Source organism: Aspergillus lentulus (assembly GCF_001445615.1).
Source record: "Aspergillus lentulus DNA, contig: Alt09, strain: IFM 54703, whole genome shotgun sequence".
NCBI classification, from domain to species: domain Eukaryota; kingdom Fungi; phylum Ascomycota; class Eurotiomycetes; order Eurotiales; family Aspergillaceae; genus Aspergillus; species Aspergillus lentulus.
The window spans coordinates 3,202,358-3,219,442 of NW_028322117.1; the positions used below are offsets into that span (position 1 = coordinate 3,202,358).

The following is a 17,085-nucleotide window of genomic DNA, read 5'->3' on the forward strand; positions in this document are numbered from 1 at the left end:
CAGTAACTAAGTTAGCAACATTTTAACACAAGGTAAAATCAAGATGAAATACATGGACTTTTGCATCTACCACCAATTACCAGACCACAGGAAGCTCAACAATACCGAAAATTGAAACAATAAAGAGATACAAGAAAGCAAATCAACGACTAGTCCCAATCCACAATTCCTGAACGACATTATTTCTGGTCTCAGGCGAACTAATGCTGTAACGACTAGTCCCTCTGTGAGCCGTTCTCCTCTCGAAGTGTTTGTACACCATTGACAAGAGCCAGAAGATGCAGACGCCTCTCATAGAGATTCCGCAGATCCACTCGCTTACGATCATCAGCCGAGTTATGACCTGTGATCAAGATGATCATGAAGAATGACTCAATCAAGCTTGGTGGGACATTGCACAGCAACTGGCCTGTCAGTGTCCATTTCATTGCGCTTGCTCCTGCAATGAGGCACACAATGGCAAGAAAGCCAGACACGACAGTGATCTCATGTGCGCAGACCCGATTCATCGCATCGGATATGCGGTGCGTTAGACCTACCTTTCCAGTGACTTCTTTGACCGGCATGGCTTGACCGACACTCTCAAAGAGTTTGTTGTCTTCCGTTTCGACCTTTTCAAACTCTAGGTCGGCAAAATCCCGAAGGCGAGCTTGCAAGTTTCGGAGGACAAAGCCATCGTTCATGCCAACGAGACCAGCGTAAGTGCCAATGATCAGCCACCAGTTGGCGTTGAAGTGCAGCAGAGGTCCTATGGCCACCCATATGATCATCATGATTAACAGGATGGTAATGCCGACCAGAGTCCCGACGAGATCCGCATAGTAGAAGATGGCACGTTGAACTCCGCTAACCTTGGGCGCTGGGATGATGACCACGTCGTTGTCAATGTTATCACCCGTGAGGAGCCGGAGGCGAAATTCGAGCGTTGCATCAACCTTGAAGATTGCATTCAGACAACTAACAGTGTAGGCCGAGTGTCGCTCGCGGATGTTAGCCAGGAATGCAAAGACAAACACCATCAATGCTGAAGAAGCCGAGTTCATGTACAGCTGCCACTCGTTGCTGTATCCTTCCAGATGTCCGAGGCCGATCCAGACAAAGACGCTAACCCAGTATAGAGCGACGGTGCCAAGATGGCCCAGTACATGAGAGAACCAAGTGATCATCCGTCCAAAACGCTTCTCAGTGGGTAGCTCTGCATTGAATTCAGGAGCGTCCTGGTACTGAGCCACGATCGTCCGCAGACGGGCTTGCTTCTCTGGGTCTTCCTTGTCTGTTTCCAGGTCCAATTTCGCCAGCATCCTGCGGTGGCTGAGAATGCGCGACTGCAACTCGGCGGCCACAGTCATTTCCTCATCGTATGCGTTGAGCTGCTGTCTGACCAGGAAGGAGTCGAACACATAGCTGACGATTGCCTGAATATCGGAGATCAGGACTTGCCAGAGGTCGGTGGTCCCGTACTTGATCCCAAGCAATGCCCAGGCGAGGAGGCCGGCGAGTATGAAGAAGAACACTGGTTCTGAGCCAGACATCCGAACGGTGAAATCAAGCCACCGGTCTAACATTCTGGGTTTGCTTTTCGGTGCGTAGCCAGTGGCGGTAGGTTTGTCAATCGCAAGGCCGTCTTTCTTGGTGAACTGAGTGGGAGCCACGCCTTGGATGTCGCCCTTGGCTCCGGGCTTGCTCAGAATATCCATGAAGCGATTCATTTTGTGCATGGTCGATAGGCTTTTCTCTTTTCTGTTTTACCTCCCTCCGCTTTTGGTTGTATATCAAAGGCCAAATATGAAATAGCGAATGTATGAAATCTGCAGGAACTGTACTAATCTGTTACATGTCAGCGTGTGCATTCCGAAGTGCTTTCTTGAGGATGATGATATACAAACAGAATGCAATACTTTCCATCTTTTGACAGCGTACTGATACTCCTCGAAGCATTGGCCCTAACAGCCTTTGTCCTATGGCGGGCGACGTTCTTCTAGGAGCTCTGGGCAGACAGCGTTGGGTCTGTGGTTATGGCATTCCACTGCAGTGATACAGCGGCACAAGATAGTAGAAGGAAGGTTATTCATCGATGTATGACTTGGCTGAAGTATCAAAATTGGTTGTATGACGAAATAGATGTATCAGTATTCCACATGGAGAGATGACCAACCAAGCAGGCGAGCAGAGGGAGAGCAATAGATTCTTATATGCGCCGAACAAGATGTTCTGTATACATTTATCTCTTAGCTTCGGAACTGGAGACTTCTAGATGACCTTATTCGGTCCAGCCCCGTGGATTCAGCCATTCAGGTTCGTCGAATCTGTTGGCAGTCTGTCATGGTCATCCAAGAAAAGCTTGGATCGATCATTTAATTCCCTCACAGGCTTGCTAGCCTGCTATGATTTGTCTCCTACTATCTTTAACAACAGAGGTGATACATACTACTCGCTTCTGGTTCGCGACATGGGGCGCGAAGGATAATGTCCATCAAAATGGACATCAGGAGCGGTATCTGTACCTACAACTTTCTCTTCGTCTTCTTCCTTCTGAACGTTTGACATCAGGACAATATGCCTTATTTCGGTTTCTATCACCTTCTGCTATCATTCAGGGCCGCTAGATGCTTGAAAGAGCGGCTTCCATTAAAGTTTGCACATCCATTGGCTCCCAAAAATGCCTCTCATGCCTCACAAAACATAGATGCCTAAAACGGGACTGCAGAAAATTTTCTCTCGATTTCTGCGGCTGCCTGCTAATCATAATTTTGTTTCAGTCATCTAAAGTGGTATCTGTATATTGTCTATTCCTCTAACATGGCATATAGAGGGGCAAAAGAATCATGAAGAGTCATAGTCACGATTAACCAACAAAGAAGGAGTCCAGGGAGGGCGATGATGTATCGTATTCAACTCACAAGGCTAAGGTAGAGGTTCTGCCTGTCATTTCCCAGCCTGGAACCATTTGTAGATAACAATGTGCTCAATAGTTGAACGCTAGCAGTGAAGGCAAGTCGATGGTCAGATGGATGGTGCTGGGGCTGGTGTTGACTCTGGCATAACTTCTCTAATTCTGTTCCATGCTTTGATATTTATCAGATATGAAATATACTTGTTACATGGCAAGGCCTAGATACTGGAGGATAGTTTATATATAGGCTGTTTCAAGTTATTTGCTTTTGAGGAGTCTCCTACATGGGCAGGGCAAAGCAGGCATCAAAACCCTCTAGGTGTAACACCCTACTAAATCTTTAAAATAGACTCTTTCATATGTTTAAAAGATCTATGACATGCCCAATTAAATGCCGATACCTTGAAATCATACTTGGCTACCTCAGTCCTTCGCCACCAGGCCAATCTCCTTGGCAACCAAGTAATGCTACTATGCTAATCAAACATAAAAAGCCTTGGTTTGCAGCAGCACCCTTCTTTACTGCTTCGCGCGTATCATATAGGAGACTTTAACTACGAACATATCACTAAACCTTCCAATGTTATTCATGTTCATGGCAGCTAGATCTTCCTGGCTAGCAATTCATTCATAATATTTGAACGATACCATGCAGTTCATGCCTGGCTTCTACTCTGTGTCCAATTGGTGATATATAATAGTTGTACAGAGGCGAGTGTTGTGACAACTTTGAAGGCATCCAATTCTGATGCCAATAGCCTAACTTCTTCAGACTCGTGTAATTGGGCGAGCAGGGAAATTTTATGTGGCCTGACTTACTAGAACCAATCAAATTCATGTAAGGGAATTAAAATTCTAAAAGCAAGAGTGAATTTGAAATTATTTGCCTACATGCTGTGGGACGATTCTAGGGGCATAGCCTACGGTTCCCGCATTTGGACGGCTCCACCTGGTAGAAGCGGGCTAAGTGAAGACACGACATAAATATCCGGGTTGCAGGTACTCATCCACCTGCCTCAAGAATTGATTTCTTAGTATTCCAAGCACCACAGTCAAATCTCGCAGCATGTCTTCCAACACGACCCACATCTGCGTCGTCGGTTCGCTGAATATCGACTTTGCGGTATCAACATCCCGGTGTCCCGGGCCAGGCGAGACCTTGACAGCAAACTCACTCTCCGTGACTGCCGGTGGAAAGGGTGCAAACCAGGCCGTCGCATGCGGTCGAGCATCGCTCACTTCCAGTAATGCCTCAAATGTCACTGTGAGCATGATTGGCGCTGTGGGCGCCGACGACGTCTACTATGCAACACTGATCCGGCCGACACTAGAGGATTCCGGTGTAGATACAAAGTATATTGAAGAGAAAACAGACAGCCGCACTGGATCGGCGACAATCATCGTGGAAGATTCAGCGCATGGCGAAAACAGGATCCTGGTGGTGCCGGGGGCGAACCATGCGGGCATGGACGACGCTTCCAAGATCCTCGCCACGATCCAATCATACCCTCAAGCCCCGGCTTTGGTTGTTCTACAAGGCGAGATCCCCAGACACACGACTCTGGACTTGATGAAGCATTTCAACCAGCCAGGGAACCCGACACATATCCTGTTCAATCCGGCCCCGGTCTTCGCAGATGGCGTCCCGGTTGATGCGCTCTCCAACACCTCTGTTCTGGTCATGAACGAGACCGAAGCGGTGCAAATGCAGGCATCCATCTCACCAGATTCAGCAATCGGCACGCAGACGACAGACGAACTGAAGCCGGAAGACCTGGCGAGGCGGTTCCATGCTCTCGCCAACGTCAAGATCGTCCTCATTACTCTTGGGGCAAAGGGTGTGTTCTTCTCGACTTGCACCGGCAGAAAGGGCTTCGTCGATGGAGTCCGCGTACCGAAAGTGGTAGACACGACGGCCGCTGGCGACACCTTTGTCGGCTATTTCGCCGCGGCATTTGCTGAATTCATCGCGACATCGGCGCCGCTGGAAGAATTTGATAATGCCGTTGAGCAGGCTGTGCGACGGGCAAATTGTGCCGCGGCGTTATGTGTACAGAGGCCTGGTGCAATGCAGAGCATTCCAGCGGCCGTGGAAGTCGATGGTTTGGACAGTCACTAGTGGGAAATAAAAAGTTCTGATGTGATCTGCCATCAAGCAATTGGTTCTTCGTATCGTGACATGCGCCACTGGGATTGAAGAGACTCGATCTCGTAGCCCAAGTTGATCCCTGTCAACTCTGTAATCCGTTGTAGCCGGTTCAACACCGCTGACTGCTGTAAATGGTGAGTCATATCTTTCGCTATGAGAAGCAGCGCCGCGATGAGAATCGGGTCCCACTGCTCGACCGTGTCGTTGCTAGTTGCAATACCGGCAATGGATTGAGCATGCCAGATAGACGATGACAGATATTTCGGGCCGGTCAGCGTCTTCACAAAGCGTGGTTTGCGAGTCAGGAGGAGAAAAGAAGCGACGTGGTAGACAGCATTTGCGACTAGAGCGAGGGGTGTGGTGTAGACCAGGATTGGGAAGGAAGAAGCGTTTTGTGGGTCAATTTCATCTGCGTGCGCAGCTCGAACATCCAAGACGGGCTGCACTTGCAGAGGACGATTTTGATACCATCTCCGGCATTCTGTCCACAGATAGTTCCATTGCGACACGGGGTTCAAGCGGGGAACCGTGTCTACTGGGCCCAGGCCCTCGAGATATGCCGTTGGACCTCCGAAGATGAAGCTCAAGGTATGCGCGAGAAGGAGGAGAATATGCTGGTATACCTGTTTGATCGGAGTTGGCTCTGATGTTGACACAGGCGGGGGAACCAGCATTTGTGGAGGCTCAGAGCTTATAATAGATGCAGCAAGATCTGTCCAGGGTTAGTTTCTGGCAATAAGCTTAGGAAGTTTTATAAAGCTCACCAATTCTAAGCGTCACCCAGAAAGACGGTTCATTGAGCCCTCCATCAGAGGCTGCAAGGCATCCCAGGCCTCCTGATGCAGTGATATGGCCAGTCACCAAGGTTTTCCACTGGGATGGACGGGAGGAAAAGAAGTCACGGAGCATAAAAAATACATTTCCTATTCGCAGGATCGTATTATCTTGCAAAAGAAGGCTGTTCTTGGCTTCTTCGCGAAATCTGAGGCTCCTGGCGAGGTCGTCGGCTGCGTGTCTCGGGACTACTAGCGACCTTTGACCAGCAGCAAGCGCGAGGATCGCAGCAAGAAGTGGTCGGACTCGCCTTCCAAGTATCAGGAACTCAAGGCCGAAAGCACGGCTTGGATCGCCGACATCAATCCAAGGAGCTAGTGCGTAGCAGTAATGTCGAAGTAACCCTGTCTCAGGATCATTGCCGGAATCCGACAGAGCGGTAAAAGAAACCTCGCGCCGAGCCTGCTGGGTAGGAATAGCATTCGAAGGGAGATCCCCCGTAGCGTGACTGGGGGCTGGAAGTAGTTCTAGCGGCTCTGCACGAAGTTCGGCTGGAGTCTGCTCGTGCTCTACCGTCCCACTCTCATGCAGTGATGGAGTTGTGGCGGGGGTCTCATCCACAAACTATCAACTGTCAGTCAATGGACTCAATGCACAGTTCTTTGGCGATTCTCATCTTACTCTGATGGTGCTGTAGGTTGCTCCTGTTCCATCGGATTGTATATCGGATGCATTTACAATCGAGACAAAGGTGACTTTGCTGGGATATTTACAGGCAAAGCCTTTTGCAGTGCAATTTTCACACTCAGGCTTGGCCTCATCGCCTGAATCGGCAGAGAATCAGAATTTAACCACTCTTAATAAGATGTCAGCCGGCTTACATTTTCTTCTGCGTCTGCGACATGTCCAGCAGCCAGTGCGAACACGTTGTTTGCCTGCTGGGGTCGTTCTCTTCGTCGGCATCGTGGTCGTCGGCTCTTCCCCAGATGCTTCCGGGAATGTGCAGTGACTGGTCGAAAAGGGGGCTTTGAGCCTCTGCACCCCGGAACTAGCAGGCTTGGACCTCCTCGGCTGACCGATGAAAAGCGGCTTGTCCGTTGTCCCGTTCTCGTTCGGTTCCCCTCCATCTCGGGCGGATTGTGGGACTGGGGAGAAAGCGGGAATTTTTACTAAGACAAGGGGCAGCTGGGGATTGGCCAATCAGGTTGCTCCCATGATCCGAATTATGTACTCCTTTTACGTAATACTTTTGTTCACTTTTTCGCTTCTACTTTTCAGTGTTTTCTTGATGTCAACAGATTTGTCTACAAATTGATACGTCGCTTTCTTTGACTTCCAGTCGCTGGCATCAACATTCAGAGATGAATAACTCTGACAATAATTCGAATCGAATCTAATGTTCGTCTGGTCGCCATGCGTCTGAGCTCTAACTTTTTGCTGATGCCGATGGGTTATAGTCGCAGTATGGTGATAGGCCAAGTATTCGAGGATATCAATAAAGTAAAGTAACTGTCTAGGTATAGGGAAGCAGATGAGAGCATAGGGTGTTTACAGGGAGATCTAGAAAATTGATAGAGAGATGTTGTGATTAAACTCTGCCGACAGGGCAACATCCGAATATATATCTTCGTGTCCAGATTCCATGTGGCAAGCAAAAAATAATAGTTACAAACAAATACATTAATCTCATCCCTCATATAATAAAGAGCATCATCTAGACTCTCTCCACAAACTTCTCTTCCGGAATTGGCTCCTTCGACATACCGTTGCCTCCCTCTGCCCTGGCCAGCAGTGCCGTCAAGCCCACATCGCGTTGGGCTTCACGAAGGAGCTGGGCATCGCGCTCGCCAGTATGACTGTTGAATACCCGGTCCATTTCCTCCAAGGATGCGTTCTTGGTCTCAGGAAGGTAGAACTGGACCCAGAAGATGCCGACCAGAAGGAAGACGGCAAAGAAGATATATGTGCCCCATTGCCATGACTTCAGCATCGGGGGGACGAAAAATGCAATGGCAAAGTTGTTGAGCCAATTGCTGGAAGCTCCGATGGAAGCTCCCTTGGCACGGATCGAGAGAGGGAAGATTTCAGAGACGAGCGTCCATGAGACTGGGCCCCAGGTGGCGCCAAATCCAGCGATGTAGAGCCAGATCAGTGCTGTAGCGTGTTAGCCGTGTTGCAAGCATCCAGGGCGAAGGGAGGAACTCTTACCAACTGCGGTCCATCCGGCCGCTACATGGGACGGCCAGTCGTGTTGGAACTTGGCAACAATCACACCGACAATCACCATACTCAGGAACATGACCACCGAACCGACCAGCAACATGGGTTTGCGACCAACCCGGTCAATGATCAGCTATGCAACATTAGTAGGCGTCCAGTAACGGATGGCACGGGATAAATGACTTACCATAGCTGGTACGGTGCTCACGATGAACACAACTCCAGTGACACCCGTCGCCAGGAGAGCGATTGTACCGCCAGTCAGTCCCAGACTAACAAAGACGTTGGAGGCATAGTAGATGACTGCGAGAATGTCAGCTCAGAACATGGAACACACAGTTGAAAGACATACTGGCATCAATTCCACTCCACTGCTGGAAGAACATCACCAGCCAGGCGGTGCAGACACGCTTGAAGTTGTCCATGGTGGAGAAGCAGTTGGCATACTGCGCCCACTGGTTCTTCAGAATTCCCTTTTCCGCCGTGTTGGGGAAGGCTCTCTTCTCAAACAATGCTTCTGCTTTGATCTCGAGATATTCCATCTGGACAAGGTCATGCTCGACCGGCAATTTCCTCATCCAGGCGAGCGTGGACTGAGCCTCCTGGTCTCGTCCGACCTTGACCAGCCATCGAGGAGAGAAGGGCATAAACCAGATGCCACAGGCCAGTGCAAAAGCCGGGATTCCTTGAATGATGGAAGGCAGACGCCATGCCAGGTCGGATTGTGTTTCACCAGTGCCGCCAATGTAATTGCTGCCGTAGCCCACCCAGAAGGAAATCATGATTCCCAGGATGGTAGCAAATTGATAGAAGGATACCAGGAGACCGCGCATTTCTGGAGCGGCCAGTTCGGCATTGTACAAGGGGCCGACACCGCTGAAAAGACCGACTCCCAGACCGGTAAAGAATCGCCCAGCGTACAGGAGCGAGGCCATTCCTGCCGAAGCACCGACGTACAGATAACTTCCCAAGATGACCCAGCAGCATGCGGCGAACATGGTGTACTTTCTCGAAAAGATCTCGCCAAAGACGCCGGCAGATAGGGATCCCACAATACCGCCCAGTTGAAGAACGGAGGTGAGCCATCCGGTAGCCGCAGAGGAATGAACGACCGATGGGAAGTTTTCGGTAAACCGAGTCATTACTAAGGATTGTCCGAGCACTCCCTGTTGGTAGCCATACTCAAATCCACCAAACCTATCCATCCGTTGGTCAAAAGAACTTCAGGATACTGCAGCTCGAGACACTTACGAGGCAAAGAAGGCGATGAACAGAACCTTGGGGTTCTCCCGCAAGGACTGCCACATGGATTTCTTCTCCATTTGGCGATGTTCCGCGTAGCCCGCTTGCTGGGAGACAGAGGCCTCCAGGTCAGAAGATGAACGAGGACTCATATTGAGGTCTGGTCAATAACCCAGAATTTAGAGGGGGATTATTGCATGCAAATGAGTTGCTCCAACGACGGGATGAATAACTGGCTTGAGGGGAACATGACTTTATAACCATTTTTCCTTCTCCAATCGATAATTAACTTTGCGAGTTTTTTTGGCAGAATAAACACAAGGAACAGGAAACGGCCTGGCCACATGAAGATCGGCTCACTCCAGGAATTCCCCAGAGAAATCTCTTGCTTTGGCCCAGTCGGGGGGAGGGAAATGTGGGGATCCCGCACAAACGTGGTGCCATGAGGTGAGGCCGTAGGCTATGATTTCCTATTTGGGCTCATCGGAGACCACCGATAGTAAGCCCTATCTATAAACGGATACCAGAGCCTATCTTCCATGCAAAAGCTTAGACAGCTCCACCCATTCTTGCTCCAAGCCATCTTGTGACTTGGAAAATTCATTGACCCCACACCAGTCGTCAGTAACGTGCGGGATTAGAGGCATGATGTAGTTTTACGCGCCGATTTGGATACCCGATTACTGACGCGGTTCTTCCCGTCCCATTGATTCAGGTATTATTTTCATCTTAGAGCCATCTAGAATTTGGGGAAGTTGAGTCATGCATAAAACGACTCGTAGCGAAGCACCTCTATTGAATGGAATGACTTGGGACATAGAAGTGGTAATAAATCACGCGAAATATTGTACTGGATAGGTAAAATTGTAGATATATTTTTCACATTCTATTCCTTGGCTATGATGGTGTATATTAACATTCTGATCATTGGATACAATCCTGTCGGTACTAAAGCACTCATGGTGCATCATATTACATGGAATAGTCTCATATAGCAGAGAGAATTTCACCAGTCTCGTATCCCCATGCTCGCTCAAGATCCCTTAATCTCCACAGCGCACCCCAGCCAGTGCTGGTTTCGATCTTCTTGAATAGTCTGGCCACCTCGAGGTGCTCGCTTCGATGGCTTAAGAGCTTTCCTGCGATATAGAGTGGCTGGATCGCGTTGATGAGGTTGCCACTGTGAGGGTTCGTCAATGAGATTCCACAAACCCTCCGAGCATGCCAAACAGGGGAAGAGTGTGGGCTTGGAGAAATCAGCGGGATGTTTGCCGGTTTCATCTGTAGCATCATGATGCAGGCCGTGTGATAGAGCTGGTTGCCGGAGATTGCTGCCCAGTGCGCAAACAGGATCTCAGGGAAGATCTGATCGCCGCCAGTAGTCGTGGTCCTGATCGGGAGCATGGCAGGACACCGGTGGTCGTTCCAGAATTGCAGCTCTTCCCAGAGTCGTCGCCATTGTTCGGAGAACGGTCTCGTGTCATTCTGATCCAACTCGCCCAATTCTAGGAACCGCGATCGACGGCATGCCAGATTGCACGTCTTCGCGCAGAGATACACTGCCCAGTTCGCATGCCTGTCTGGATTCGAACAACCGTCCTGGCAAAATAGATTTTTGATCATGATGTCTCGCTCGTCTTCGGTTTCAGCGGCCTGCGGAGGGACCCATTTCTGGAGTGGAAGTATAGTGCCTTCGGTTCCTTCGGAAATAATCGCTCCACACAGTTCCATTCGCGCATAGCACCAAAAGACGGCCTGAAGGTGACCACCGGAGAAACCATTAACGTTATACGCGTCGAAGAGAGCCGCGCAGCCCTCGACATGCCGTCTCCAGTCTCTAGGGCTGACGGACATCAACTCCAGACACCCCAGGATACAGACTGTTACCAGCACATTAGGATCTTTCGCTTGAAGATACGGACTCAGCAGCCGAATGGACTGTTGATAGAGCTCCAGACTGTCGTACGACTTGTCCAGACAAGCCTTGCGCTCAGTCTGCCGGGCTGAAAAGGCCAAGATGGCATAAAACAAAGCCGGGGAGCTTTGAGCAAGGATGGGAATATGCACACCAAAATGGCTTTGTTCATCGAACTTGTCCAGATGAGGAGCGCACTCGATGATCCAGTTTTTCAGGTAGTGGATCAGTCTGACCTTCGGGATCGAGACCTGTGCGAAATCCAGGCTATTCCTCAACAGCCCCGACGCGGAGTCCTCGATCGGATCCAACGGTCTCGGTGACTGATGCCTCGTGGGAGCATGACTGGCCACTGCTGTGAAGAGTACATCGCGCAGTTCTTCCTGGAGCTGCAGGAATCGCGGGTTTGCTGCGTACTCATCGGAGCTGGAGATTGTCCCTGGCGAGAGGGTCGTTTCTTCCTCAAGATGCGAATTTGCGGTTTCTGCAGGCCTTGCGCCTGCACCAACAAAGTTACTCATTCTTCCTTTTAGAAAGTAGCTGATGGATATCCATTCGTGCGTAGGTCAATATCGCCCTAGGCAGTTGACCGTGCACTATTTGCATAGGTTTGGCTTCATGTAAATTCCATTTCATAGCCGAGGACCTTGCAACTCCTAGGCATGCGTAGTTTCTGTTTCCGACTTCTTTGATCAGGATTGACTGACAGTACCAATTTCCCCTTCTTCTTGGGAAGTGGATAGGAATATTGGGGAAAATTGGGATAGGCGGAGAATGAACATTTGTGGCGCTTGAACTCCCTTTTGTGGCTAGGGCAGGTTTGCTATTTTCGGTATGGTGTTGGTAATGAACTAGTTACAAGCCACAACTGACTAATACGCGCCTATTTCGCGAAGCACGATTTCCGTATTCCCAATAAATCTCCTTGACTTTTTGACCCTGCCTGGAAGATTTGCAGCTAATGCATGGCCTACCGCATAACTGAGGTTCTGTAACTCATGCATATGGGTTCCTAATGGGTGTATCTTTCCATTGCTGAAATTATCCGGGAATTGTTCTCGTATCACGGGCAGGTGCCTGCGCCACTCCTCAGCATGTGCCACAAAGAGGTCGACATCGAAGTCGTCCAGATTGATGACGGTAGTTCCCTTATGATGTCCTCGAATGCCGTGACTCAGACTTCCCACGTATTGGAGATGATGGCCATGGTATGAGAATTGTCCCAGCACGGCGTCGATAGCCTCCTTAATGCTCCTGAACCGCCGAGCCCAGATCGCCTCGCCTTGCGTCAATATGTTCTCGCGGGCGTCGCCCTGCCGGAGGTCAACCATGACAGTCTGATAGGCCCACGCGGTGATAGTCTCATTGAGCATGTCCAGCTTCCTCAAGAGCCGGGTAACCCCTTCGCGGGCCCGTGCGCGCTGCGATTCTTGAAGTCCAGCAGCCTCGTTGATCCGATGAGGAAATGCGTCTTTGAATAACAAGGTGTATTCTCTCGTTACGAGAGCCTGGAACTCTTCGATCGGGTGCAGTAGATCTGCCTCGAAACGCTGCTGGATGGGTGGACTTTCTATGTGACTGAAGTATACTTTCAGGTATTCGATCTCGTTATACGATGCTCTGAACATGTCTTCCAGAGGCAGGATAGCGGTCTCTGTGAGCGGTACCGTAACATTATCGCTAAGGTTAGTGACCTTGTACAAGTCATATCGCAGCCATGGAAGCGATGATGAGGGTGTCGATCTGCTAAGGATGGCATGGATCAATATCCATGCTGTTACAAGAGAGCAGAAAGCTTTTTCAAACGAGAAAGTCATCTATGTAGTGATCAGAGTCGGTAAAGAAGTGGACACAGGCCTAGCATTTAAGTCAATAAGCCAACCATACTTTAGAAACCGAAATTTTCCTTCAAAAGCCGGGGATGCGCCCTACTTGAGACGCGAATCCTCGAACTCAATCACTGTTAAAAGAGTCTGAACCAATAAAAGATTCCGTTAACAACTGGATATAGCGCGTGACCACCTAGCCGGACTGCGTCAACCCCTTGCATGAATGCCAAGTGGCTGTCAGAACAAGTGTTTATACGCGAGGGTGGGTTAGTCCGGGTCGGGCAGAGGATGCCAGGTTATTCTAGGCCCTTTGGCTTTTTATGCTGTCGAATGGATTGGTCTCCAACTAAACTGAGATGACAGAATACTGGACAAGGGACTTGGGCTTCCTTCAATCACGAGTGCTGCAAAAAGCACAATCTATTACTCGCCGCCTGGATCAGTCCAATCTTAAATAATCAACAATATGAACTTGCCTGCGAGGACGATGGCAGAGAGATACCCTTAGCCGAAAAGGTATGCCTATGACTTAATTCAACGTCAGTATGGATGTCGTCTGTAGGCTGGAGTATGGCTGAACTCGACTTGAATAGCCGAGGGATGAGGGAAGAAAGCGTTGCCCGATGCATGATATAGACGATGAATACTACTACGAGGCGTTCACCAAAATTGGGTCTCAGGATCTTGAATGCGACAGAATTAATATTAACGAGCATTAGGGGCTTTCAACGATAGTAAGCTCCCCAAATTTAAAAGAACCGAGCCAATGCCATAGGGAATGACAAATAATTCTAATGGCAAGTCTAACTTCTCCAGTACCTTGCCCACTTACTCTTGCCCTTGACGATGTCGATGAACTCACGCGCAATAATGCGGTCAGTCTGCTCAGATGGATGAAGATCATCATACCACAGGTAGCTGTCTCGAACTGCGTTAGACGCACAGGAGCTTCCACAGCGGTAGACAGAACTCGAGACGTTGTATGGTGCAGTGCCATTCAAATAGTGCGAGGGGTTTGCCCAGATATCAGTCATCTGAGAATGTATTAGCCAAATGGTGTCGTAGCCTAGAGGTACCGGCAGATCGCAATCTCACCAAGGCATGCACATCATAAACGGCAAATCTGCTATGCGGGTACCGATTTGCAACGACGACATCATACGGCGTTTGATGGTCATACACGGCATTGACCATTGTCACATACTGGCGCATCTTCTCACTGGAGCGAGTGATATTGGAATCATAAGCCGCTTTATCGGTCCAGTACTGCGCGCTTAAAGAGCCGCCATTCTGCGGAAGAGCATACAAGGGGGTCAAGTCTAAAGGCGCCGTGTTCATAAGCACAAAGGCCCGCGCGCCTATCGCGTACAGCCGATCAAGTTGTGCGTAGACACAGTCGGTCATATACGTCAGACGCATTCCCGCTGGCTGTACTTCGGTGAGAAAGCCTCCGTAGCCGATGTCGTTGGTGCCGATCCAGATGGCGTAGGCAGTTTCGTCTGGGGGATTGACCAGGGCGGGCTGTCCGGTTGTATTGCTCACATAGCCGTTATCTTCCAGGAAGGCAGGGATTTGATTCTGCTTCACGCCATTGCGAACCGTGTTTGCGATGACAGCATCGCAAACTGCACCTGACCAGGCGTAATCGTAGATATTCGCGCCGATATATTGACGTATGTAACTGGGCCATACACGACCGCCGGTGCTTCTCTTAGTTGACTGTTTGAGATCGTGAGCACCCCGATTCAATAAATGGTTTCGGTGACTATACCTCAGCTGCAACCGGCGGCTTGTATGATCGGACTCCATTATCGGTATAGCTATCGCCGAAGACGACAAGTGAAGTGAACTTCTTCAGTAGTGCTTGAGGGCGCTGCTGGAGTGGCGCGCCGACTGCCACACTGGGTGTTAGAGCGAGCACAAGCAGGGTAAAAGCCAACTTCATCGTTGCTGCCTGTTGAGTGGGTTTAGAACCAGGACCCAAAGCATTTCATGCAGACTGGATTGACCATATATAGGCCAGCATGTAGGATCGTCCAGCCTGATTGGAGGAATCTCAGCAGCTGCCTCAGTCACAGCCATACCGTAAATATCCAAGCATAAGGGGTTCATGGTTGGTGGAGTATTAAGTCCGTACATAATAGAAAGGCTATGCTGAACTTCATGTTCTTATGGTTGTTTATCATGCTTCTAGCCAAGTAACGCAGTTGCGGGGTCATTGTGTCTTTCTCGCATGTACCCCTCTTCGTCAATCTAGCTCGGCGGCGGTGGTCCTATCGTACTGGCTTTAGGTAAAAAGCGAAGAGGCACTAAGACCATCCGGAGTAACAAAAGACATAATCTGGGGTATGCTGAATACCATCAATATGCCCAGAGAGGCTAGACAAGGTCCCACAATGCTAGGACTGCATTGGCCTCTCGTGGGGTGGTCAGTCGTCTTCGGCGTCAATTCAGCCGAACGAGCTTATCGGGATTATTTTTGTCGAAGCCTTCACTCTCTCCATCTGTTGGTGGCTCTTCGTGGCGTGGTGATATGGTTCTGGTTAATATAGATGTTTGCAGGAGCTATGCCGCTGCATATGTCAAGGTAGAGGGCTATGACAGCATACACTACAATTGTGCTCCTGTGATAACTAGCGTAATTTCTTCGCTGACCTGTGGTGCGTATATTCGGAGAGAGGCAGCGCACACGATCAGACAGCTCTCCAGTCAAGGCTGCTCATAAGCGCTCTACTGACCATTAGATATTGCTAACATGTCAATAGATAAACTTGAGCTGCAAAGAGTACGAAGCCTCGCTGCCATCCACTGCAAGCCGAAAACATTGATCGAAACCCGCATTGGGTTACCCGGGGGTGTACGCCTGAGTCTATTAAAGTCATATCATCGTCATAGATCTGAATGCTGACAAACACTGATTGTTCTAATGTACACCTAGCCGTTGGTTCCCTTAAGAGCACACTCAATCTTCAATTAAAAGATGATTCATAGCTACACTATCTGTGAGACCCTCTAGTGAATGCCAGGCAACTGCAGTCATTCTGAAGGAGGAGATAACAGAGAGATTGTCCTATGTTAAGCTAGCCCCGCAGAAATCGGATGCTTTCCTCAGAGCCTTTGAGAAAGTTGTGGCCTACGCCAGTGAGCTCCGTGGTGATCAGCTCTCTGATGCTGAAATCGACGTCACTCGACGACTTGCAGGACCCTTTACCTGTGGAAGACTGCTTATTTTGCTCATTGAGCCACGTCAACAACACCCGTGGCGCCAGGGCATCCATACTGTGATCCTAGACTGCGCTACTCTCAATGCGCTACGAGAAGGTGTCCACATTGGGTCCAATGGGGCATTATCTTTGGCTGATGATGTATCGGTCCTTGATCTTCGGCCGTTTGTATGGGCCGGACTCAAAGACAGGCTTGAAGAAGGTCAACTGGTAAAGCTTTATGATCTTGTTATCGAGGCCATTAGCGCGAAAAGGCCAGATACCATTCTACGCATGGGTAACGTACGTCACCAGTCCCTTGTAGAGGGCCAATGAAGATAACAGTTACAGGAACCAAGAAATGAACTTGAATCACGGCGTGGGCAGCTGCCTCATACGCGACTGATTTACGCCAAGCATCCGAGTTATTCAGTCGACTACCATAGAGATTGTATCGTGGAACGAAAGTCTATGCTCAAATCCATCTTGGATGGTTGTGGGCATATCGATAGCCTGAAAGATTCCTACCTATTCACCGAGAGAGGCTACACATCCCCTATCCGGCAAGCATCTTGTGCTGAAGAGGCTGAATGTGTAATAAATCTACTCCGCCTCCTGATTGAACTGTGCCTCGGACCTCGTTTTCGCCTTCCACAACTGAATCTTGGGTCGGAGGGCTTCTATCGACTAGAAGGCTGGCATATCCAGTACTTCGCATCTCATCGGAGAAAAGTGGGTGGCCCTAACAACTGTCGCCAAAATCGGATAACAGCAGTACTTGCGCCTATTTTTAAAGCTCTAAATAGATGCATTTCGCCAGACTCGATATATCTACAGCGCTACAAAGTTGACTGGAAGCA

At 49.5% G+C, this 17,085-nt stretch overlaps 5 protein-coding genes across 5 annotated transcripts; 1 reads left to right on the forward strand and 4 right to left on the reverse strand.

Moving 5' to 3' along the window:
* Positions 1–215: 215 nt before the first annotated feature.
* ALT_5874 (low-affinity iron/zinc ion transport protein fet4) lies at positions 216–1,718 on the reverse strand (the record flags this gene model as incomplete). The annotated part of the gene is made up of 1 exon (XM_033560172.2): positions 216–1,718. The coding sequence occupies one exon, from the start codon at positions 1,716–1,718 to the stop codon at positions 216–218; it is 1,503 nt and encodes a 500-aa protein (XP_033416063.1).
* Positions 1,719–3,959: 2,241 nt separating this feature from the next.
* ALT_5875 (ribokinase) lies at positions 3,960–5,012 on the forward strand (the record flags this gene model as incomplete). Its single annotated transcript, XM_033560173.2, has 1 exon — positions 3,960–5,012. The coding sequence occupies one exon, from the start codon at positions 3,960–3,962 to the stop codon at positions 5,010–5,012; it is 1,053 nt and encodes a 350-aa protein (XP_033416064.2).
* Positions 5,013–5,044: 32 nt separating this feature from the next.
* On the reverse strand, positions 5,045–9,430 carry ALT_5876 (putative quinate permease; the record flags this gene model as incomplete). Its single annotated transcript, XM_033560175.2, has 9 exons — positions 5,045–5,754; positions 5,807–6,440; positions 6,498–6,640; positions 6,698–6,985; positions 7,581–7,970; positions 8,025–8,169; positions 8,224–8,339; positions 8,389–9,233; positions 9,288–9,430. The coding sequence occupies 9 exons, from the start codon at positions 9,428–9,430 to the stop codon at positions 5,045–5,047; spliced, it is 3,414 nt and encodes a 1,137-aa protein (XP_033416066.2).
* Positions 9,431–10,265: 835 nt separating this feature from the next.
* On the reverse strand, positions 10,266–11,714 carry ALT_5877 (putative C6 transcription factor; the record flags this gene model as incomplete). Its single annotated transcript, XM_033560176.2, has 1 exon — positions 10,266–11,714. The coding sequence occupies one exon, from the start codon at positions 11,712–11,714 to the stop codon at positions 10,266–10,268; it is 1,449 nt and encodes a 482-aa protein (XP_033416067.2).
* A 351-nt stretch (positions 11,715–12,065) lies between these two features.
* ALT_5878 (SGNH/GDSL hydrolase family protein) lies at positions 12,066–14,967 on the reverse strand (the record flags this gene model as incomplete). The annotated part of the gene is made up of 4 exons (XM_089599985.1): positions 12,066–12,967; positions 13,855–14,056; positions 14,118–14,741; positions 14,794–14,967. The coding sequence occupies 4 exons, from the start codon at positions 14,965–14,967 to the stop codon at positions 12,066–12,068; spliced, it is 1,902 nt and encodes a 633-aa protein (XP_089455862.1).
* Between the last annotated feature and the right edge of the window lie 2,118 nt (positions 14,968–17,085).